Here is a 24,980-nt window from a genome sequence, read left to right on the forward strand (position 1 = left end):
TTAAAAATAACAGTAATTAAAAATAATTCAATAATAAATATGACGTTTGGTAGCTGATGAGCTAGCATTGCAGGGAAAGTTTAATTTTCCTGTTTTTTCTATTTCTTGCAAATTAAATTCTCATCGTTAACTATATTAGATTAACATTTTGGGGTGTGTCCTTTTTATAAGAAAAAAGAGAGGAAACAGTGCTGGCACAATGATGGCTATTCTCAGAGGTAAAACACATGTAGAACAAATTGACCAAGGTAAGAACTGCAGATTAGCAGAGGAAAGTGTGCTTCTGGTGATAATCAAGTGTATTTGTTTAATAACAATACTTGCCACTATTACAATAAAGATCTGAAGTTTTGAAGTGCTCATTTCCTCACTGTACTGTTTGCCACTTTAGAAGGTGTGGATAGTGTTGAGAACAAAGAAGATAAGAGTGATCACAGAGATTGAAGGAGAACTTCTCAGGCAGGGAACCTAGTTGTGGTGAGTGGGACCAGTAGATGAGCAGGACACCATGGAAAGCAGCTCTGGGAGGACATGATGGGCAGCAGCACTGGTAGGACTTTTGTGGTGAGATTACAGGTAGAGGCTCACCAACTCGCTTAACAGGTTAATTTGTTGACACATTGCCCAAGGTGTTGCATAGGTGATCTTTTTGGTGAGATATCAAGGTGTTTTCCCATCAGCTTGCCAGAATACTCAAGAAAGGGCACTCTGGAGGTTCAGCTTTAAGAAGAAGGGTTTGGCCTACACAGAAAAGAGACTTCTGAAGCAAATCCAGTGAATCAGAACCTTGGTACACCTATAAAGCCCACTTGTGATTCTCTGACCTCTAGCTACTATTTAACCAAGCACTACAATAGTCACAGCGCACTTTCTTTCTTCTGAAGCAATTCTTCCTACCTAGGAGACTGAGAAAGAGGAATTTGATGCACAGGAAGCTTTAGAGAGAACCAAAGTTCAGGACTTCCCATATGTGCTGAGGCACTTTTGCTTCTTGAAGAATTTGACACAGATTTGCCTCCCACCCGCAGCTTTCTCCTGAGGAGACCTGAAGGCATCCAGAGGTGGCAGCAACTTGTCCCCCACCTTCAGCCTGGACAAGAGAAGACTGAGGGAAAACCATGTCACAGTCTACAACTTCCTCGTGAGGAGGGGCAGGCACTGATCCCTCTTTTCTGGTGACCAGTGACGGGACTTCAGGGTATAGTGGGAGGCTGAGTCTGAGGGAGGTTTAGGTTGAATATCAGGAAAAATTACTCAGAGAGTAGTTGGGCACTGGAATTCACTTCCCAGCACCAAGCTTGACAGAGTCCAAGAAGCACTTGGACAATGCTCTCAGGCACATGGTGTGATTCCTGGGGTTGTTCCATGAAGGGCCTGGAGCTGGACTTTGATGATTCCCGTGAGGTCCCTTCCAGCCCGGGATACTCCGTGATTCCACGCACACCCTTCCCACACATACCCCCGACTCCAGCCCTGAGCCAGCAGGGTGGTCTCCCTGAAGCGACCCTCACAAGCCCCTCCAGCGGACCCTTTCCCCTCAGCAGCCCCTCCTCCGGGCAGGGGTACACAGACGGACCCCCGTCCCTTCTCCGCCCCCCCCTCCCCGTGGGGGGCCGGAGCCCCCGCGGTCACGTGGCCGCGCGGTGATGTCCCGCCCCCCCCATCCCGCCCCATCCCGCCCCATCCCGCCCCCGAGTGTCCCGGGGTGCCGCCGCTCCGCCTTTCGGCAGCGCCCGGATCGCTCCGTGCGCGGCTCCCGGGACACTCGCGCGGGCGTAGCGGGACGTGGCTGCTCCATGAGGTGAGAGCGCGGCTCGGCGGGAGGTGGCGGCGGGAAGAGGAGGAGGAGGAGGAGGAGGAGGAGGGTCCGTGCGCGCTCGGCGGCGGCGGGCGCTGTGAATGGGGCTTTGTGTGCGGCGCCCACCTGCTCCCGCCTCCGCCGCCCGGCGCGGGGGCTCCGCGGCCGCCGGGCGCTTCCCCCCGAGGAGCCCGAGCGGGGGAACCCCCCCGGGGTGCAACGGGAGGGAACTTCTCCCTTCTCCCTGCCGGAGAGCCCCGTTTGGCCGGTGCGGGGGGAGCGGAGAGCAGCGCGGGGACGCAGCCCGTGAGTCACTGGCGCTTGGCTATTTCTTTTTATTTACTTCGTGGTTTCATGTTTTGTCTGGTTTTTTTTCCTTTCCTCTCAAGATGCGTGGCGGGCAGTGACAGCTGCCCTCGGGGCTGAGCGGTGGCACCACCGGTCCCCCTCCCCGCACCCCTGCCCGCTCTCGGGGTGTCTCCCTGAGCCCCGGGCGGAGCCGCCCCCGCCGCCCAGGGACGGGGGTCGCCGGTCCCTGACAGCCGGGTCCGACCGAGCCCCGGCGGTGCCTCTCCCGCGGCGCCCTGATGGGATTAAATCCGCTCCTGGGGGGACCCTCAAATTCCTTGGTCCGGTCGGAAAGGGTGTCTCGGTGCTCTCCCCGGGGGCTTGAGGGGAGCCCGGGGAAGGGCTCCCCGCGCCCCGCTGCCATCCCCGGCTCCTCGCACCCCACGGGCACACGGAGGGGCTGCGCCTTCCCTTGGCAGCGCGGTCTTAAAGGATCCAGATTTTCTGTAGCTGCTAAAAAAAAATTTAGGTAGTCTGCTTAAGGAATCGTATCGAGTTTAACCAGGAACCTGTGCTTCTAACTTCCCACAGGGCACGGGAAAGATTTTTCTCTTGCACTGCGTTTGGCAGCACGAGCCATCTACAGTCTGCTGTTGCCACTTGTGACATTCTTGACTTTTTCCATATGAAGAGAGTCGTTAAATTCTGCCTTAACAGCGTTTCAGGATCTCTGAAAAATTTTCCCGTTTGTTTCTATAGTGAATATGAATGTGCTTATTACAGAACTGATACAAAACGCTTCCACTCTAGTGCTACTTTGGTAGAAACTGTAGTCTCTTCTTTCTTTTTTTTCCCTTCTCCTTTACCCCAGCATGTTGAAGATTAGTATGCCTTATCTAAAAAAAAAAAATCAAACACTAAAAACTACATATACACCATTTTAGAAAGGTCTTGTGATGTCTGGGATTAACTAGGTGTAACTGAATTTAGTAAATATCTGTCAATGACCTGCTTGGCTCTTGTCTTGGGCCACTCATGCAAAGCTGTCAGTGAGATTTTATTTACTAATAGAAGAATCGCATAACAGCCATATGAACCAGAGTGAAAGAGCATGTGAGTAGGACAACACTTGGTATGATCTCAGGGTTCTCGAGTTGGAGCCAAGCTCAGTGCCAAGAAGTCACTATGTGGTAGCAGACATCCATCCTTCCAGTCTCTAAAAATATTGGCCCTCTGCTATTCTTTTCCCTCTTCCATGAGTGTATCCACTAGCAAAGCAATAAAATGCTGCCTCCTCCCCTCTGCTTCCATGAACCAAGAGATAGATAGATAACATCAAGTGGAGAGAAGACTAGGCAGGAGGCTGCTCATCTCATGAAGCGATGTAAGCATTTCACAAGAGGGTACACTGACTTGCCTCATCTCCTTCTTTCTTTTTTTTTCCTCTTTGTTTGTGCACTTTTTCTTCTCCACTTCTCTGCTGAGGACTTTGTGTCTTTTTTTGAGGGAGAAGCTATGATTGGAGAAACATAAAAGCTAGTTCTTGTGTAAGATGTTGGTAATTTCTAAATCCTACTGCAACAATACCGTAATCACATTCCTTTTGGGAGCTGATTGTGAGCTAGTTCTTTTTGCACAGGGGTAATGCTTGGAATAACTACAGAGAAAAAAACCAAGGAAAACTAGAACAAATAAATTCAAAGCTTTGGTGTCTTACTTAATGGCAGACATAGTAGACTACTGAAAATTCCAAGATGGAAGCGTAGCAATCTGTATCATTTTCTGGGGTTATAGATTTGAGTGGTTGGCTCTCATGCTGTGTATATACTTCTTGCATGTCTGAGAAGCCTGTTCACTTGCCAGCATTTTTTGGAGTTGCTTTCTAGGTGCATGTGAATGTGTGCAGGTGAAAGCTCTGCATTTGAGGTAGCTTGAGCCTTGTTTTCAGAGTCGTCAATCCTAGCTGTCATTTGGAGTCTCATTTGGAGAGTCATCTAATCATGCATTTTTAAGATACAGAGGAAGTAGTGCAAATAGCTGCAATTCAGGTAATATGTTAGAATAGAGCTTGTCACAGTCAAACTCTCAGAGACATAAGGAAGTTTGGTGAATTGTGGGAGCAACTAAAGCTCCCCTCTGGCACTTAGGACTAGCCACCAGCCCAGGTATTTGCCAAGGACTGCTGGAGTGGAAGGACACAGCAATGAAAGAAAGCATCCTTCTCTCGTGTTGAGGTCCAGGACAGGATGGCCAGTAATGCCTGGAAGGTGATGGTGGTAGTCACTGTGCTGAACTTGAGGTGATCACCTCTGAAGGAGAGAGACTCGTGGTTAGTGTATCTTCCTGGGAAGTGTTAGGTCTTGACTCAAGTCTTTCCTCTGCAGGCAGATCTTGCATTTAAGATGAATGCTGTAATAACTTGTATATATTTTCTAAAGCTGTCATAGCCTTCCCTTGGTTTTGTGCCTGGAAGCCATTGCTAGTACTCAAAATATTGTAAACCAAGATTTGGTTTTTTTGGTTGGTTTTTCTGTATATAGGGGAAATGGGTAAAGTGGAGGAAGAGCCAAGTTTGCTCAGTCATTACAATAGAAAAAAGAATTAGTATGCTGGTCTACTTGTGACTCCGTAACTTCGGTAGTTGAGGATGTTCCATTTCTTTACTCGTAATTGCTGAGAGGCAGGGAACTACTGCTGGTTATTGCAGATGTCTGACTTCCCAAAGGCGCTTTGGAACACCCTGAAACATCTCTGTGGAGTTTTGACACTCAAGTGTTTCCTGAGGACCTTTTTTACAATGACTTACCTGAGACACTGTCATGATAACTCAAAGCGAGATCTAAAGATTCATAGGTCTGTGAAGGGTAGAAGAAGTTTCTTAAACACTACATCTTCCCCAATATTTGTGCAGCACCTAGTGCTGCTGGTATTAAATATGTTTCTAGAACCTGAAGAAAATGAGATAAAAATCACTTGATTATCACTAATACCACAGAATAGCTGGGGTTGGAAGAGACCTCTGGAGATCATCTAGTCCAACCACCCTGCTAAAGCAGGGTCAGCTAAAGCAGATTGCACAGGATCATGACCAGACAGATTTTTAATATCTCCATAAAAGGAGATTCCAAAGCCTCTTTGGGAAGCCAGTGCTCTGTCACCTTCAAAGTAAAGAAGTAAAGAAGGTCTTCCTTATATTCAGATGGAACTTCCTGTGTTTCATTATGTGCTTGTTGCCCCTTGTCCTTCACTGGATACCTCTGAAAAGAGTCTGGCCCCATCTTCTTGACACCCATCCTTAAGGTATTTATAAGCATTGATAAGATCCCCTCTCAGTTGTCTCTTCTCAAGCTAAACAAGCTGAACTCTCTCAGCCTCTCCTCTAAAAAGAGGTGCTCCAGCCCCTTCCATATCTGTAGCCCTCTGTTGGACCCTCTCCAGTAGTTCCTTGTCTTTTTTGCACTAGGAAGCCCAGAGCTGGACACAGCACTCCAGATATGACCTGAGCAGAGGAGGAGGATAACTTCCTTCTGTGTGCTGGCCACACTGTTCCTAATGCACCCCAGGATACCACCGGACTTCTTGTCCACAAGGACACACTGCTGGCTCATTGTTAACCTGTCTGCCAGGACTCCCAGGTCCTTCTCAGCCAAGCTGCTTTTTAGCAGGCAGACCCTTAACCTGTACTGGTCCATGAAGTTATTCCTCAAAAGCTGCAGGACCCCACAGTTGCCTCTGTAGAACTTCATGAGGTTCCTCTCTGCCCCACTCTCTAGCCTGGACAGATCTTGTTGAATAGCAGCAGAGGTACCATTCCACGGATACTATCTACCAAGATGCCAGTGTTCATCTTGCTGATGTCCTGCTAGTTCATAGCATTGATAGTCTTCTAGAACAGAAAATATCTGAATTTCTAGTGCTTTTTATTGAGGAATGGCAACACATGCAGCTCTCCATTTTTAAGAAGTGTAAAAAAAAAACAACTCCATTTTCATCAGCTAAAATATTCTCCCTGCCCAAGAACTTGATAGCTGAATAGGGGAGCTGTGTTATCAGCACAGTCCCTGAAGGTATTTCTGGACTACTTTCAGTAGAATACTCTTCCAAGGCACTTATGGGAGTGGGGCTTGTCAAGTGTCTTATGTAAATTGCTTTGATGTTCCTGTCTTTCTATCTCCAACCCTAACAGATGACTGCTCTGCCTTAGGCTATTTCAGAATATTAATCTATAAAGTCATGGATATGTCTCTCCATAGATTTAACACTGCAACTGTAAGTTTGTTGTGTTTGTCGATTCTGAAGAACATGAAATTGGATGGTTTATATCAGAATATTAGGAAAAGAGTAAGTATAAACAAGTACTAGTTGCTGTTGCCTATGTGGGTTTCTCATTGAAGAACTGACATTTCACAAGTGTGATTTTGCAGTGATTTTTCTTTTTTCTAGTTGTAGCTGGATGCTTCATTTCCAGTCTCATCCTGTTGAACTAAGCATTGAACATGGAAAGGTCTTCAAGATTGCAGCCTGTCTTATGTATGACCAAACTAAAGGAGATGTCTCAAAATTGAGGGGCGTGCAAGAGGAGGCCTTTTTGTTTTAGAGACAGGGAAATTGAAAGCAGAGAAAGACAGTGGTATGTTCCAGTTCATGCAAGTCTTGTCTCTTTTGCTGTGCTCTTCATTGAACTGGGTGTGTGTTGACAGACATTTCCAGACAAAAGAACTGGAGTGAGAACAGAGCAAAGTTGTATGTAATGAGTGAATGACAAATTTGCCTGGACTTCGTTTGAGCTAGAATTTTGCCCAAAGTCCTGTCTAATATACCAAGTAAACAGATCGGGGCAATGTCACATTTTGATTTTTCTCAAACCTTCTCCTGTAATTCACTGTGTCTAAGGCCTTCTTGTTGCAAGCTTTCTCCTTGCTGTCAAGAACTGCATTTGAATACACTGTTTAACAAACTGCTCATACCCCCCACATCCACAGTCTTCCCTCTTGTCTGGGTTTGTGTTGGCTGTATGAAATCCACAGAGGCTGGTGCTGCTTCAGCTGAATCCATTAAAATCCATTAAAATGAAATTTAACATTTGAAAATTCTGAATATCAAAAGGAAGTGTAAGGGTAGAGAGTTGCTGCAAAGCCTTCTGGAGGGAGGAGCAATAGCCATAGATTTGTTAGTGTTGCAACATCTATGGAGCTCTAACTTTTGGGCTCAAATGCTTAAATTTGTACAGTTCAGCACATCTTTGCCGGTGATTTGTGAGCAGATAGTGGGATTGTACTAAGTTACCCAAGGCCCTTGCTATCTCTGATGTCTGATTCTATTTAGAGTGGGATTAACTGTATATAAATCACTCCCACTCTTGTGTAGTGCTTGGGCTTCTCAGTGCATTTTTCAGTGTGTTTTCATTAGTAAGTAATAGTGGATTAACCAAGCCAAGAATTATTTGTCTTTATAGGTGACATTGAGTTTAAAAAATTCTGTTCTATTTGACTTTTCCTATGGTAGGGTGGGTTACTCAAGATGGAAAAATCGAGCTGTGCTGATAAAGAGTGGGGAAATGTTCCTGTTGCTTTTGGTCACATCATACATGCTTTTCTGATTTGGCCTGAGAAGTGGAAGAATATGCTCAGCTGGATGGAAATAGGAAGGTAGTCAGAGGTGAAGTGTTCAGTGGATATTTTTTTTAGGACAGTGGGGTTGCTGCCTTCCTGTGGAAACAATCGAAGAGGCTGGGCAATGGGTAATGCCTCCAGGCAGTACTGTGGCTTTGGTAGTGCTAAGGAAGAGCTTAGGTTGGAGGAAGTTCATAGCATTGAATGGTAGGTAAGGGGAGCTCAGGCACCTGAAGCATTTGCAAAGTGGGGTAGTGAAGGTGAGCAGCAGAAGGGATACATTAGCGTTGATGCCTCTGGCTGCACTGTAGTGCTGGCTGCTGCTAGGCTTGTGTTTCCAGGTTGAGCAGGGCTTGTGATTTACAAAGAGATCATCCAGAGAATAATGATGATGCTGTTCTTTGGGGGAAGAGCTTCTGGGGCCCCTTATTTTTCCCTGTGAGTAGGTGTATTCACACAAAGGAGGTTTTAAGTGTCTAGCATCAACAGGACTCTTTTGCATTCCAGACCCTTTTTTCATTTCCCCTTCCCCCCATGTATGTTGTCAGATCTGGCATAGAGTCTGTAAATATTTTCTGTAACCTCTCATGGTTAAAAAAGTTTTTTGAAGTATTTTTGGGAGGGGAAGGGGAAATTAGTTGACAACATGAGTTGCGCTTTGCTCTGGAATTGCTTTGTGTGAGATGGAGGATTCTCAGGGTGTTCTGAATGAGATGCAAGATTTTTGACACCTAAATTAATTGAATTCAACACTTATCAATCAGTAAAGAGTGACTCTCATTAGCATGACTCTCATTAATGGGATTTATATATGGTTGTACTGTAAACTTGTAGTTTTACTTAGTGAAACTACGACTTTTCACTGTTGCATCACTGGATCTTTGGCTGTTCAAGGAGTTAATTGTAACATTGTTTGAAAGGCCTTACTCTGATTTTAATGCAATTTCATGAAAGGGAAAAAATATCGGTATTGTTGTTTACTGTGGTTTCCACAAATCTCACTGTAAATCAGTGGGGAAGATTATCCTAATCTGTTTCCTACGTTTAAACCTAAAGATTGTATTGTGTATTAAAACACAGTCACAGTGAAATTATAGAGGCCAAAGATTACCACCACTTCAATGTCTCTTGTTTGAACTAGATAGGTTTACCACCAACCTAAAGATGTTATTGTGGCTTGTATTCCTCAAGGCCATTTCTTAGCATTAAGCTAAAGGCAGATGAGATGGAGGACTAGATATTTAATTCTGGATCTAACGGTTAAAAGCACATGATCGGCATTAGCTGTTGAGTATCCCTGGAGTTAAGCACTTTTCTGCTACTAACTTGCTGCAGCTATAAAAGGACAGCTCTCGGTATTTATTACCACATTTGTTCTGAAAGCAGAGAAATGCCACTATTAGTAGGAATGCTTCTTGTTAATACCTGTGATTCATTGCAGAAATACTGTTTTGAAGTGTCTTCATGCTCCCCAGTGAATTTCTAGTAGTCATTTCCTATCAAGAGTATTAATGGCGCTTCCTTTTATCCCCCCTCTGGCAAATGAACAGTTGTCATAAAGCTCTGCTGAATCAGGATGCTGACCTCTTTTTGCATAAATTCCAATAATTACACCCTGTGAGAGGTGACTTCCTCCTTTAAACAGTACCAAGAAAAGGTAGCCCTCTCCACGCATTTCTGTCTCTACAGTTGAAGGATTATGGGCATTATAATGCTTAAACTGTAATATTAATATTTGTGTTTACTTTTTCTTATGGGATAAGCACAGATGTGACACATACTAAGCTTGGGAATGCTGGTTTTGTGTGCTTGTGCATGCTTTTTTAATTATGGTGAGGATTTGAGTTTCATATTCAATGTATAAGATGCACTTAGGCAAGAGGTGAAGTATCCCGAGAGAAAACCAAGTTGTCTTCTGATAGAAACACTTCTTCCTTCCTCAAAAGGGGGAAAACTAACATATTGGGAGTGCTTGCAGATCTTGTTAGTTAGACTCTATTACCAGTTCCTCAGAGAAGAGAGCCCAGCTTTGGAGCTGTTCTGTGTGTATTCCTACAAGGAGTTGTCATCTCTCCCCTAGCCTTGTAGTTGGGTATTTTGTTCTCCTTGAGAGTGATAACAAGTCTTTCATCCATAAGAGACAAAAATGGTGAGAGGGTAGGAAGGAGAAAGCCTACAGCAGACAATTCTTTGGCAATCTGTATGTGAGGAAAGATTTCTTGTTTTCAATTGCCCACACATAGGATTTCATTATATTTTATTAACTGGTCTGACTAAACAGTTCACTTTTTTCAGTCAAATATATTTCAATTTTAAAATAAAAAGTCCTGTTAAATTTTGGATTTCATGGGATGTTACATGATGTTTCACATCTTTAAAGTTCCTTTATATTGTCAAGGTTTTTTGTTTTTCGCAAAAGTTTTAAAAACAACTTGGGGTTTTGTCCTACATTTTCTCTCTTTCTTTTTTTTTTTTTCATGTTGTATGTAAAGAAATCCAGATAAGTAATGGTATTTGTCTTGTCTGTACCCTGGCATTTCTGGTCTTTGCAGTTCTCATCATCCTTAGTGTTACTAGAGGATGATTTAGGAGATTATTAGTCTCTTGCTGAGGTTCAGGCTCCTTTCCAGTGCAGGTTGTGACAGCTGTTGCGCAATTTAAACACTTCCTCCAAAGTTTGAGTAGGTGTAGCAGAAATAAAGCAGTATGCTTCTCTGAGGGCAGCATGAAATAATTCCTTCTTTTTGGTTGTTACAATTTTTTTTATTACAAGTAAAAAGATTATTACTGTTTTACAAATACACCACTCAGCCCAAGAAGGAGCTAAGAAGTTGTCACTCAAGTCAGGGAGTGAAAAGTTGCAAAATCTATTTTCCTTTTTTCCTTTTGCATACTAAAGAATTAAACAAAATGCCACAAGCCCATTCTCCTTGTGATTAAATGTGAGAACTTTGGATAAAACCCCTCTTCATATGCCTGGAATCAGTCAGAAATCTGACATGACTTCAAAATGACTGCTTAATTAGACTTACAGTAATTTAATTAGATTTAATGATATTTAACAACTTACAGAATTACCCCATCCACATTACCTATTGTTACCTGTTGGAGGGGTGTGGCGTGTGGGAAGTGTGTTTGTGTGTACATACTACATGGGATTTTTTGTTTGTTTGGGGTTTTCTTGAAGAAAGGTGCTTGAGTTTGTCCTAACTGGTTATCAGATAAATATGGGGTTGAACTAAATGATGTGTTTACTTAGTACTAATTGCTATTCCTGACTGGTACTTAGCTTTGTATTTTGTAGAAGCATTCATATATATTCTACTAAGAGTATACTGCATAGTTAGATTTTTAAAACTCATAGTAGAGTGATGGTGATTACATAGCAGCTTTCCTCATAATAATGAGATGTACTTTTATGAAACAATGGAGTCTCACTTTGCTTATCAACTGTTTCTAAAGAGTGATGTGAAACATAGTGACCCTGCGTGACCTATTTGAATTTATGCTCCAGTCCTCATTTCAGTTATTTATTTATCTGACTAGATTTGTAAAACAACTTCTACTTTCCTTCTAGGGTGGAGGGAGGAAGTTTATACAGCTGAACATCCTTTACTTTAAACTGTTCCTTCAGAAAGAATTTGTATAGCAGCTAGAACTTGCAGATGAAAGTGACTAACTATTTTCAGTAAGCATACTGTAAGACAAGAAATGTGGAACATTTTTACATGGGTGCATTTGCCAATCCAGATGTACATCGCTCCTTCATTAAGTTTTTCTGCTGTGCTGTAGGAAAAAGCACATTGCTATGCTCCTTTAACATGCTCTTCACTGTTAGGTTTGTCCTGGGTTGGCAATATGTGGTGTAATTGAAGCTTTCTGTAGAAAACTTTGCTCTAGACACTGGCACCTCATTCCTCTGTGAGAGTTTGCAGCTTGTCTGTTGCACTAGTTTTATATGTTTGTTCAACTGCTGGTTTTCTCTGCATGAAAGGGAGGAAGGGGGAACACGACTGTGATGGTGCACTGCCAAGTTATAAGCAGCTATGACTCTAAGAATACAGATGAAATTTCTTATGAGGAAGAATCTAAAACAATTCTTCCAGGAGTAACCTCTCTCTTGCTCAGATGATTCTATCTGCTATGTTGTGTTGAGCTATCCTAGTGTGTGTCATGCATGATTTAAGTATAATTTTGAATTTGGTTAGTGGTTAGGCTTGTGCATACAATAGTGGTGGTACTTCTGTTACCCAGTGCAGACCCATGGTGAAAGGATAGTGAAGTTTTAATGAGTGACTTTACTTTTGCCACTTCACAAATGGCTACCCTGGTGATAAGGTTAAAATAAGCACTGGGCAGAGAAATCTGCTTGTACATGAACATGTTGGTGATCTAATTATGTAGAGACGTAGCTAGTATAATGTGATACATTCTTGAGCTTTTGGTAAAGGTTTGTTCTGTTCTTCAGTGGTCAGACTTAGGCTTGCTTTTAAGTCTGGAGAAACAGAACGTTTCCTTAGCTAGCTGTTAATCTTTCTTAGAGCTTGAGGGCTAAATCCTCAAAGAGTGATATAGGTATGCAAATTCAATTCAGACTTGGCTGCCAGTGAACTGAATGGTATCAAGTTGGAATCTTATTTTTCTTTCTTTTTTGTTTAGATATTGAAGAAGGATAAAAAGCTCCTCAAAGGTTTGGAAGGTTGAATGTGATCAGCATGAAGAGCTTAAAAGCAAAGTTCAGGAAGAGTGACGTAAGTATTTCTGCTCAGTTTGACTGCTGGTTTCCATGCTGGAAGTAAGTTCTTCACTCCTACCTTGATAAGCTTGTAGGTTAATGAATTACAGAGAAGAAAATCTTTTTCCAAGCACAAAGGCAACACCTGAGTACAGTATGGAGTAAGCTGTTTCTATTTGTAGGGCCCTTCTCTGTTGTGTTAATTAACAGTATTTCACTACCCTGGTCCCCATAACTGAATCATACACATGTATGTAGGGTCTGCAGAACTTCAGTTATGTTGTGCTGGTGCCCAGACTGAAACTTTGTTCCAGGTTTAGGATTAAGCCTAGTAAGGACTTTACTACCCAATCATACTTCTGTCTAACCATAATACTGCTCTTATCAGTGTGGTGTTTGAGCACTTAACGAAATGTCTCAGACTGTTGCAGGGTTTCTTTGTCAGCAAGAATACAGGAACCCACTCAGCAATTAGGGTAGCTGTGATTTATCAGCTCTAGTGTGATAGGAGGGGTGGATATGAGGCTGGAGCAGTGAGGAAGACAGACATAAATATGGAGGTCATCAGGACCATTTTCCAAATGGCATTAAGAGAGACATTAGGCTGTACCTCATGTGTTGCCTCTTGCTAGCAGTAGTAATATCAGTGGAGACTTCTACTTGTATGGTAAGCATACTTCCCCTGGAGCTGTGGAACTGCTGTATCCAGTCCTGTTCTTGTCCTTCTGTTTCTACGCCTACTGATTCCAGGTTTTTGTGCTGCTAGTAAGCAGTCAGTGAAATAGGTGACTATGCTTAATTGACTTTCCAGATATGGTGTGGAATTTGTAACAAAATTCCATGATCTGTGAAGAATGTAACATTTCATTCTTCATCCTAAATTTTTGTTCTGCTCTGAAAGAAGTGATGTGTTTCTTGTCATGGCCAGATTTGCACGGGGTCCTGAAGCAGCCATGTAGGATAAAGATGCTGAAGATGCTTACGTTTGAAAATAGAGCTTCTTAAGAAGTTTTCATGTTCAGGAATAAAATTACACGGTGCACTCAGTGTATGCTTTGATGTAAAGATGGTCTCGTGGCACGCCGTCAGAGTGGTGTGTCTTTAGCCAGCCTGTAATGCCCACCAGTAACAGTGAAGAAGGTAGAGTTACTGTTGCAGTGTACCCTGCAGATGTGCTGGTTACTGTTTAGAAAGTCTTTTGAGCTACAGGTTAGCATTTGTTGTAGCTGCTGGATTGGCTTCCTAGCAGCAGCACTGGTGGATGCTCTACTACTACAGTTTAGAAAGAGGTGTTTCTTGAAAGACCACCTCTATAAACAAACTAAATATGTCAACCGCCCTTTGTTTTCTAGAATATCTAGAGTATTCTAGAAATATTCTGGTTTTGGATGCAGGGCAAAACACTTTTAGCTACTTAAGCAGTGTTTGGCTTTTGCTAGTCACCAGACTGAATCAGCCAGTGGCACAGTGTCCTGTGGCACTTCACAACAAATAAAAATAATATCACAAATCTCCGGTATCTCATCTAACTGAACATGCCTTTCAGTTCAGAACTGCTATAGTTTTGTGGTCAGACACTGTTGCTCCTGTTGTAACAAGTGGCAGCAATTGCTATTTTGAGTTCACCTACACCAGTAAAACTTTTAATAGGCATCTGCTTGAGTAATAGGAGCAGTCCATTGGCTAATATATGATCACACTTGGAGGTTAGGTGTGCCTGTGTGTTAGGATGACTTCATTCACACTTTTATGCTAGTTAGCTGGGCTGCTTCTCTAGTGCAAAGGCTAAGTGACATGCGTGATGAAACCAGATCTTGCTGTAGCTAGTCCAGCCACTATTATAAATCGCACTGGTTCACTTATTCCTTACTTATCTATCTTTGGTAATGTGTGTGTGCCTCTCCCCAAAATCAAGTGGCATCTGAAAGTAATTGCTTGTTTGATACTGCTGCTGTCTACTGACTGGAGACAAAGCTGACCACAAAGGATTTTTCAGATACCTAAAATTTAGATATACTGCTCTAAGAGCACAGCAGTCTAAATCTGTGACAATCTGGTTTCCTCTGTTTTGAAGCCAAACCTTAAGGGCATAATTCAAAACAACCATCAGGAGCTGTTCTATATTTTGTGCAAGATAAGCAAGGAAAATTATCCTTCTCTTCACTTTCTAGAAGCTGCCCTTAGCTATAATTTTTGAGAAGAAAGCGGAGGTCCTTTTAATTGGAATTCGTTGTATTTGTATCTAAATTTATAAGATATGGTAACCACTCTTGGACTGGAGATAAGGGTAAAATCAGCAGAGATGGACAGACTATTATCCTCATTCCTTTCTAGAAGAAATCTTTATTGTATAATTTTTTAGAACTGAAGGTGTCTTGGGGTAAGGAACAGTGCCCTTCTCTGTAAGCTCACTGTTAGCATAAAAGAAATAAGGAGTGAGAGGAGTAGGAAATAAGTTTTCAAGGTGTGTATGAGAAACAGGAATTACACAAACACTTCTCCAGCATTGAGGCTGAATGAAGACCACGAAGGAAATTTCACTGATATATTAAAGCTTTCTAGGCTTCTCTGGAGTGGCTGAATTCGAAGTGAGCATAACTACTGATATTCAAGCATATGTCTTGGTGTCAAGGCATTGCTTTGGTGTGTAGTGATGCCAGTCTTGCAGCTTGTGAAAAAGACTTTCCTGCTGCCTCTTTTTTCATATCTGCTCTTCTCATTCTGAGGGTATTTGACCCTGTAGTGAGCCAGTTCAGGGAAGAAGTGATGGAAAATTACTTTGTAGGGTGAGTATCAAATGGATAACTCTCTGCTCTATCTTACTGTAGGGTCAACCCTGAGAGGAATGGTGAAAGTAGGGGGGAACAGCAGGACATCCCTTTCTGCAGTTGTTGCTTGGCTTAGCACTTGAGATTATTGGCCCAAAAAGCATAATAGTGGACATGCCAGCAAAGGGGTTGCAGGAACACACAAGGGAATAAGGCTTCTAAATCAGATATTTAGCAAAATTGATATAGTCCACAGCTGAGAGGTGAGAGTATCACTCTTAAATAGAAGAGTGACTCTTCACTTCATGCTTTTACTCTATCTCTGTATCTTAAATGATTTACTATGTGTGAAGCCAGCTCCATTAACTGGAGAATCTTTTGTCCTTGACACACTTAATGGCTGTGAAATCTTTCCTGGGGGTGACTGTTGCCATGTGAACATGTGTATTTGGAGAGAAGGAATGAGATTTATCGCTCTGTCACAAATGACTATTGTCAAAGTGATGTGTAGTCACAGGAGGATGCTTGTAGACTAGGAATCTGTGAAGAGGATGCCTAGGTGGGAGCAAAGCAGTGGACTGGAAGCTAAGCAGTGATGTGCAGACTTGAAGAATGTGTAGACAGCAGAAATTGCACTCATGTCTTCACAAAGCAACAAGTCTCTTCTGCCCGAAAAGCTGTATTTTCTCCACTCTCCCCAGTCTCTTTTTTCTCATTATCAGACTCAAAACCTACCACCTTCTAAACATCTGAAAGCTGATCACCTGAAAGGATGACCACTTTAATTGTTGCAAGCAACTATTACATGTAACACTTGAAAAAGTTGGCATAGTAATACCAGGAACTATCACTTGAAAGCTGAAATTGTAGTTTATTTACACAATGGAGAATGAATGTCTCTATGCAGTAAGACATGAGTTCTTCACTGTTTCTGCTTAGAAAAGCAGATTTTGAAATAATCCAATTAAAACAAAAACAGAGCTACTGATATCTTATTAGGCCTCTTATTAATATTTGATATTGGAGTGTGTTCTGAAGTGACTAGTCAGTTTGTGGCCTGCCTTCAAAAACATCTAAAATCTTAAACAGGCAGATGATGGCAAAGTGGATTTTCAAATGTGCAAAGATTAAGCTTGCCTAAACATGTTTTACCTGCTTCTTAAATATTACAAGATGCTCATCAACATTTTTAGGCACCTACACACATTTAAATATCTAGCTCTATGACACTAAGATGAGATAGGAACATAAGTGATCTGTTTAGGTAGATTGGATTTTAACTGGTTTTTGTTACTCTAGAAAAGGCATATTATATGAGGGCTGTGATGGCTTGGATTGTTTTCACTATCATAAATTTGTAAGTGAAAACTGAAAAGTTTTAGAACCATTTTCTGGAGTACCAAAGATGATCTGAAAAACACATATTGCAATTTGTCAGTGGACCGATTTTCTTCTAATTACTACAATTGTTGACTGGACAAGAAGAAGATTAGAATTGGGATTTTTTTTCCAAATATTTTCAATACTGAATAATTAAAACAGCGGAGTGTCTTTTAAAATGGAAAGTTGACTGTGCAGTTCAGCAGAAAATGTAGCTGTTGTCAGAGGCAGAGCCAAAATAGGCTGGGATTTCCCAATGCTAATTGCCAGCTCTAACTTCTGGTATTTCTGGAAATGCTTATTTGTTGTACTATCATGCGGGGGTTGAGAAATTTGCAGTTCTAATTAAAATGTCTTCTTTTTGGATTTTGGTGTAGTCATTGTTCCATACAGCTCAAAATGATGAGATAGCTAGATATGTTGTAGTGTAAAATCTCAGTCTTAATCTAGACACTGTGCTAATTAAGGCTTGGTACCTCTTTTTAATGCCAAATGTTCTAAGTAGCTGGCATCCATTTAACAGTTTTTAAAGTACAAAAGGCTATGTGAGGGTCTGGAATGGAAAGACTGTTGGGATACATTGTATTGAAATCTTTGTGTTTTGGTGCTCTGACTGAATGTGTGGGAGAACAAAACTTGGGTGGGGCAATTTGAAAAGTAGTAACGCGTGATCTTCTTTAAACAGCTCTTAATTTGTTTTATCCACTGAAAACTACAATTAACCAAAAAAGGAGCATGGGAATGAAAATTGCAGTATCCACTCTGTGTGCATGTACTACTTACTTTCAGGGTAATTGTGACAAGAAACTCACGTACAAAGTTCACTCTGGCAAAAAAAAAAGTGAAATGACAATGTTGTCTGACCACTATACACAATTATATAGAAAATGAACTCCTGAAACTTGCTTTTCAGTGTCCTGCTTTTATTGGGTGTTGGATTAAATCAACCTGACACATCATCATGACTGTAGCTTCAACTCGTTTATTTTGTTCAGTAGTAATCTTTGATTCCACTATTCAGCATGTAGGGGAAGACTTGATCTCCAGAGTTTGTAGATTGTCCTCAAGCACCTCTTCTTGAGAATGGAAAATTTAACCTTCTCTTCCTCTTGAAACAAGCTATGTGGCTCCTGATTCTCCCTCTCTCTCAGGAGTCAAGGATTCTACTTTCCACCCCATTTTCTGCTCCTGAGCTATTTAGCTTCATGCCTTCAGTTCTGGACAGCATAAGGCTCTGCTCTAGTCACCTTACTCTCTCAGCCAAAGCTTAAATGCTTTATGCAGGAAAGAAATTAAACATGTTCTGAGTGTATTAGAGTAAGACCTGCTGCCAGTTCTGGTCAGTCCAACATGAACCTCCTGCCAAGTAATGTATTTTCTTTATTATTGACAATAGGAATGTACCCGGAGCACTCCTAAAATTACCTTATTCAGGTGAACTGTAATTCTGGTGTGCCTGAACCCTCTGTAAGGGGGGGCCAATGTCAGCCCATGAGTTATGTAGCATCTCTTTTAATGGTGGAAAGAAAATATAATGGAGAAAGCAAGCAAAGACTGACAGATAAGGGTATGGGAAAACAGAAGGGAAGGAAAAAGGTCTGAAAGGGGGGAGAAAGGAGGGACAATTGAAGCTGTAGGGTCAGAGTTACTATTTTGGTAACTCTTCTGTGAGAAGAAGCAACTGGGTTCTTGTGGATTGCCTGCTGATCGTCTGTCTCTGGATGGGAAAGTACAAAGACTGAGACTGATATTTGAGGCAGATATTCTATAAACAACCTGCAGCATCTCCAAATTGTTGAGACAGAAAAGAAAGGGAATTGGTAAATGAAAACTGTGCTGTGCGGTTTGGAACTGCAATAGGCGAACCTGGGTTGGAGTTAGCTTACTTTGAATAAACACATGGTTATTTCCTTAAACAGGATTATGAAATGGGAGGGAGTAGGAAGAAGAAAGGCAAATTGGCATATGCAAACTGGAAAAAAACTAGTATTTTTAAATATATTGGTAACAAGAAAGGAATCTTTGCTGTGTAGAGACATTTCTTTTGTGTCTTTTTAAAAAGTTCAAAGGCCTGAGTTTGGAATAGTTGGAAAAAAAGCAACTGTAGTTTTTTCATTTGTTTGTTTATCTTTAATAAGATTTAAATGTAAAGTTTTAAAATTATAAATGAGGAGTCTGTGTGTTCTTACTGTGGTACACTATATCATCTCTTCCTTTTTGGCACTACTCGTGCCTAATCTGATTTGTCCAGCTGTCGAAGTTGTCAGCTAAAACTCATGTAAAGGAGAGGATTTAAGGAATGGTCCAGTCTTTGTGTTTGAAGGTTGTTGTCTTGTTTTTTGTTGTTAGTAAAGACAATTTGCTGTGAATATCTCCTTTAATATGATCTAAGTAATATAACACCCATACGTTTTATTTTAGCAGAGATTTGAGCCTTAGATTATAGCCTAAGCATATCCTATGCTTATATTTTGGGAGTCTAAGAATGATGTAAGTAGACAACAAAAGCTAAGGAGTTAATCAGGCTGAAAGTGATGTATTATTTGTCTTATTCCAGCAATATTTTCTAGTCCTGTTCTTCAAGAAGCTGTTCTGATTGTTTCAAGCCCTTTTTTGCTTCCTTGCACATTGTCACACTTGTGTCTCATTGAAGTGTTCTGAATATGTCTCATGCATGTTCTGAATGTCTGTGAAGCTTAAGCGTAGATGAGAGTCAGGATGTCAGTGGCTATTCTTCCCAGAAAATGGGAAGCGTGGACTTGTGTTGTTATTTTGACATGTGAAAAGCTATTTAATGAGCTATTTTTTCTACTTCTAGATCTAAACAATCTAGACATAGCTGCAACCTTAAGCTTTTAAAAATACTGTTAACATTGTGCTGGCAAAAGCCATCATGGTTGAATATCTTTTAACTACAGCTTTGAGATATCTTAATTTCTTAGACTCACAGCTTCTGTCCACATTTATTGGTACCACAGGTATTATCTCGTCCTGTATTTAGGTTGTTATGTGGACTCCATACCTTACATTGATGTATTTTGAGGTAGAAAACTTAAGTGCTGTTCTTGTTTCACCTGACACTAATGCTACTTTATACTGTTTGGATTTCGAGAGGTGACTAGCAAAGCATAATCTGAAACTCAAGCTAAATTTACTCCTCTACAGCTGTCTGAGAAGTCTCATTCCCCAGCTATGCTGCATGTGTGTATCTCAGATGAAATACACAGCTAGTTGTCCACAACACTTGCACTGGCTTGATTACGATGATAGAAGCAAAGGTGTTTTAATAACTTTGCAAATGATGTGGTTACCAATGCATATGTATGTGTCTGACATACCTGTGTGGCTTGGTTCTTGGGTGCATACCTGTTTTCTTTCATCTTTGTTTCTTTGCTGTGTATGATCCTCTTATGAATCTTGAAAACTTGGGAAACCTGTCTGCTTATCCAGAGCCTGAAAGAGTGCCCTTTGAAGTCAGAAGAAAGAGTTCAGTCTGCTTGGCTGAGCATTGAATCAAGAGTGAAACCCAAAATTCTGGCTCCATGGATGCATATGGTGGAGTTCCAGTGAGGCACGGATTTCCCCTGAATCTAGCATAGAAATACACGTGGCTATTGAGAATGCTCAGATTGGTGGCTTGTCCAACAGTGCCTTCTTTTTGGTATGTAAAGTAGCTTGAGTTTTTGTTGTATTCCCCCTTGCTTTTTTTGTTTGTTTGTTTGTTTGTTTGTTTGGCAGGTCATTGCTTATGATATAATGTGATTCTCTTCAACAGGATTAATGGCAGCCCCTCAGTGACCTTGCCCTTCAGGTCTGTATTTCAGACGTATAATCCATAGGTATACAGGAAGTTTAACTCAAAGGCACTACTCGAGATGTAGATGAACTCTGGAATCTTCCAGGAAGGAAGCAACGGCATGAGGGTACAGAGTGTTAGTTGATGTATTGTTTGTGAGCAATTTTGCTGCACACCCCAGCTGCAGACAGATTGCTGCATTTCGAAACAGAGGGAGCTTCATCATGCACAAGCACTTTATTAATCATTAAGAAAAGCCATAGCGTGCTGTCAGATTCATGTCTTCAGTTGTTTTGCCTCTATTGCTTCTTGTCAACAGGCACAAAATGCATAAAGACTTTGTGTAGTAATGAAATCAGATTTGAAACTATGAGTCTCTATACAACCCTTTTAATGGTGTATGAGGGGATTTGGTTGAAGGCAGCGCTTTGTGAATACAGGTGTAGAAGCTGTTTTATCTGTAAATGTATACTTGCCTTGGAGATTGATTCTTAGAGGCCTTAGGTCAGAATCATAGAATGGTTTGGGTTGGAAAGACATTTAAATGTCATCCAGTCCAACCCCCTCCTGTGACTAGGGACATCTACGATTAGATCAGTAGCTCCAAACCTGGTCCAACCTGACCCTGGATGTTTCCAAGGATGATGCAATCTACAGCCTCTCTGGGCAACCTGCTCCAGTGTTTTACCCCCCTCATTGTAAAACATTTCTTCCTTTACATCTAGTTTCAGTCTACCTTCTTTTAGTTTCAAACCATTATTCCTTGTCCTATTGCAGCAAGCCCCGCTAAAGAGTCCCTCTCCATCTTTCTTTACAAGCACCCTTTAAGTATCAAAAGGCTGCAATAAAATCTCCTGAAGCCTTCTCTTCTTCAGGCTGAGCAACTCCAACTCTCTCAGCCTGTCCTCAGAGGAGAGGTGCTCCAGCCCTTTGATATCCGATGGGTCTATGTCTTTCCTATACTGGGGACCCCAGAGCTAATTGCTCCAGGTAGGGTCTCATGAGAGCAGAACAGAGGGGCAGAATCCCCTCCCTCACCTGCTGCCCACCCTGCTTTGGGTACAGCCCAGGACAGGTTTGGCTTTCTGGGCTGTGAGTGCACATGGCCGGGTCATGACCAACTTTTCATCCACCGGTACCCCCAAGTCCTTCTCCACATGGCTGCTCTCAACCCCTTCATCCCCCAACCTGTGTTGATGCCCTGGCCCATGAGCAGAATCTTGCACCTGGTCTTGTTGAACCTCATGATGTTCCCATGGGCCCACTCTTTGAGCTTGTCCAGATCCCTCTGGATGGCATCCTGTCCTTCAGGTGTGTCAAATGCACCACTCAGGTTGGTGTCATCCGCAAACTCGCTGAGGGTGCACCTGCTCTCACTGTCTGTGTCCCAGATGAAAACATTAAGCAGTACTCATCCCAATATAGGCCTCTGATCGCTGACCTCCATCTCTGATGAGGTTAATTTATTGATCACTGACCTCCTCATCGCTGATCTCCATCTGGACATGGAGCTGTTGACAAATACCTTCTGGATACAGCCAACCAGCCAATTCCTTGTCCACCAAACAGTCTATCAAATCCATGTCTTCAATCTAGAGAGAAGGATATTGAGGGAGGCCATATGTTGACCACATTATCTATGTGCTTATAAGGGGAAGAAGCAGGACACTTTTCTTTAATTCCTTTAGCTGTGGCTAAGGGAACCTGAACAGCTTGTTTTGTGCTTATGCCTTATGTTGTCAATGGAGGAGGACTGCAAATTCAAGCTGTCTTGGAGTGTATTACTGGCACAGTAATGACATACATAAGGGTGGGATTTTTCTGGATTGCTTTTTGACCACCCAATTGTGTTCCTGTTCCACTTGGTACAAACAGCCTATTGCTGTCTAATTTTGCTGGATTTGTCTCACAACTGTCTCCTGTCATGTTAGAGCGTGATAAGTACAACAGGCAGCAGGTGTGTGTCCCTGTGGCTCTCTTGCAATAGGTGTTGCAAACAGGGCTCTGTGTGTGAAGCACTGTACAGCAAGAAGCTGCCCTAGGCTTCATGTTTGACAGCAGTTTTTTTTATCCAGTAGTGAATACCACTTCTTAATGCATGTGTTGTTTGCTTGTAAACTCAAGAGTTGCTCAGTGTGTTTTGGTTTTGTTGTTCTTAGTGTAGGATCCTTGTGTGCAAGCCAGGTCTCGCTTCAGCTGGATTGCTGTGCTGGTTATTTAGCATGTTGTGCTCTTGAGAGGAAGGTTGTGTTATCCATGTGTTTGTGAGGAACATTAGCACAGATTAGTGTCACGGCTAAAAATTCCTGAAACTTTCCTGGGGTGGTGCAGTGCAGCTATCTCCGTTTACTCAGATGATGGTAAGATGCATGAGGTCAGATATAGGCTGTTGGGTTTTTATGCTTGTGAGTAATTTTGCTCTTCTGAGAAGGTCATTCGAGAGAAAAAGTAATTCATATTAATTGATATTGCTTGCTAAACTCTGATATAGTGAATGGGACAGGGCAAACATGAGCGGGGTGTGGGGAAAATGGCTACAGGTAAGTTTCTTCTGCTGAAGGCTGACCATTGGTTTCTGTTATATTGCCTAGGATTTTGGAATAATGTATGATATGTTTTTTCACATTTTTCAGTGTGGATGCTTGGTCAGTCATTACAGATTAGGTGATAAACACTACAGTTTTTTTATTATTTTCTTCTTTTAATTTAGGCTAGCTGGAAAAAGATGGGACCCTCCTGTGGCCATAGAAGCTTGGGTTTAAACTCATTCACTGTATCTTTGCACAGTTTCGGGCAAATGAGCAACTCTGGCTGCTGTTTCACCTTGTAAAATACATAGTATCTACTTCATTTAGCTGTGCAGTGTTGAAGGGAAGGCACCAGGTCCAATATGAGAGTTTCTGATACAAAATAGAAGAATATTAAATGAGTGTTCTTCAGACACTAGGAGGGCGAGTTTAGTAAATGAACTTGTAGGTGAAATGTGCTTGGCATTTTTCCTTCTGGTAACGTAAGACTGTAATTGTTATGCCGTTGTGTATTTTTCCCAATCCATGCAAGTGAGTTTCCATGCCTGGAATTTAGATTTATAATCTGCTTCCCCTCCCTCCCAGCACCAATGTATCATGATACTTTTAAATGGAGGTCAAGTCACTTTATAATTTATTCTTGAAATGCTAAGTTGCCTCTTTGCTGTGGTGGTGGCTCTGGTTGTGTCTGTCTATAAGCTAACAGGAAAAAAGTCTGCTATCTAGAAATTAGACCTAAATATTACTTAATGACAGATTTCCTCCTGCTCTTTGGCAGCGGCAATTCTTGCACTCATTCTCCCCTCCTGTCTCCTGGGTAACTCCCATGGGTTTAATAACTGTGGTTGGGACAAAAATTTAATTTTCTTAAATTTATGTTTCTGTTTTTAACACTAATAGGTTTTTTGTTGTTTGAGTCCTCCCTCCCCCACTGGTCTCTAAATTACCTCTGTAGTGCTTAGTATCTTCAGTTTTATGAATGTAGGATTGTTTTGGCTCTGTACATACAGCAAACACAATTAGAAAATTACATTCTTTGACATCAGAAAAACAAATTAAGCATTTTCAAGTAGCTCGTACATAGTACATGCACTGAAGGCGGCTGAAAACAAACTTAGTACAGTCTGATTTAGAGGGAGGGGAACAGGTACCGTAAATCTTGCCATTGGAATTGACTTAAGCTCCTAGTTGAGAGCTTAAGCTCCCACTATGAGAACTGCCAGCACAGTGCAGTAAAGGAAGGAATGGTTAGAAGATTGGAAGAAGGGCTCAGTCCTTCATCTTTCAAGAGCAGCCTTGTGCAGGGATTTGTTAGCCCACTTTCAATCATTAAAAATAAGGGAGAGGTGTGTAAAAATATTTAAATGAGGTAGTTGGTATGGATAGGAAAGTGATTCTGCAGTACTCAGATACTGTGGAAATATGAGGACTGTGTAAATTCTCTTAGAGACAAGCAGCTTTTACCATGCCCAGACTAACTTCTTTCTCAGCTCTGCATAGCTTAAGACTCGTCAGACTGTTCTGACCTTGGTGTGTCTGCAGGCTGTTGTTGTAAACTTTCGTCTCTTGAGTTTCCCCCTGTTTAAAATCTCTGGGTAGTTTGTGGAAGTGCTGCTGTTGCACACTACTGGAAATCTGACCTTTGCAGGGCACTGGAGTTTGTCCCAAATGTGTGTAGTAGGACTGCATGAGGGTTGCATGGACACTTCCATCGGTAAGAGTTAGAGGGGTGATTTTTAAATGTGGATCCATTAATGGCCCTGAAATTGGTCTCCTTTAATGATCTTTTCTGAAAAGTTGAGACCTGTGTTTGTGGTGACAAGGTGCTCAGAACTTTGTAGGACCACATCTTTTACATTTAAGTAGTTCAGTTGTAGGATTACTCCCAGTTTTTCTCAATGCATGACCATGCTCTGACCTAGAACATGTCTCCTCGTCTTGTTTTCAGTGCGTGGGGGGATATCTGGATGAATTGTCAGTTTTCACACACAGCTGAAATGCATCTTCTTTTCAAGTATGTTTGAATAATCCATAGTGATTAAGCAAAACAAGTAGGAAAGAATGTGATCTTGCTA

The 24,980-nt window shown here is 41.8% G+C and overlaps 1 protein-coding gene across 2 annotated transcripts in view; it reads left to right on the forward strand.

Annotated features, from left to right (window-relative positions):
* The first annotated feature begins 1,692 nt into the window (after positions 1–1,692).
* Positions 1,693–24,980, forward strand: part of RAI14 (retinoic acid induced 14) — an 86,799-nt gene continuing 63,511 nt past the window's right edge. For both annotated transcript variants that reach the window (XM_032675999.1, XM_032676000.1), the window contains exons 1-2: positions 1,693–1,801; positions 12,358–12,449. In XM_032675999.1, coding sequence (XP_032531890.1) covers positions 12,414–12,449 — 36 coding nt within the window. In that variant the 5' untranslated portion in view covers positions 1,693–1,801; positions 12,358–12,413. The remainder of the gene's footprint in view (positions 1,802–12,357; positions 12,450–24,980) is intronic.

The sequence above is a fragment of the Chiroxiphia lanceolata genome, chromosome Z (genome assembly GCF_009829145.1).
Source record: "Chiroxiphia lanceolata isolate bChiLan1 chromosome Z, bChiLan1.pri, whole genome shotgun sequence".
Classification (NCBI taxonomy): Eukaryota; Metazoa; Chordata; class Aves; order Passeriformes; family Pipridae; genus Chiroxiphia; species Chiroxiphia lanceolata.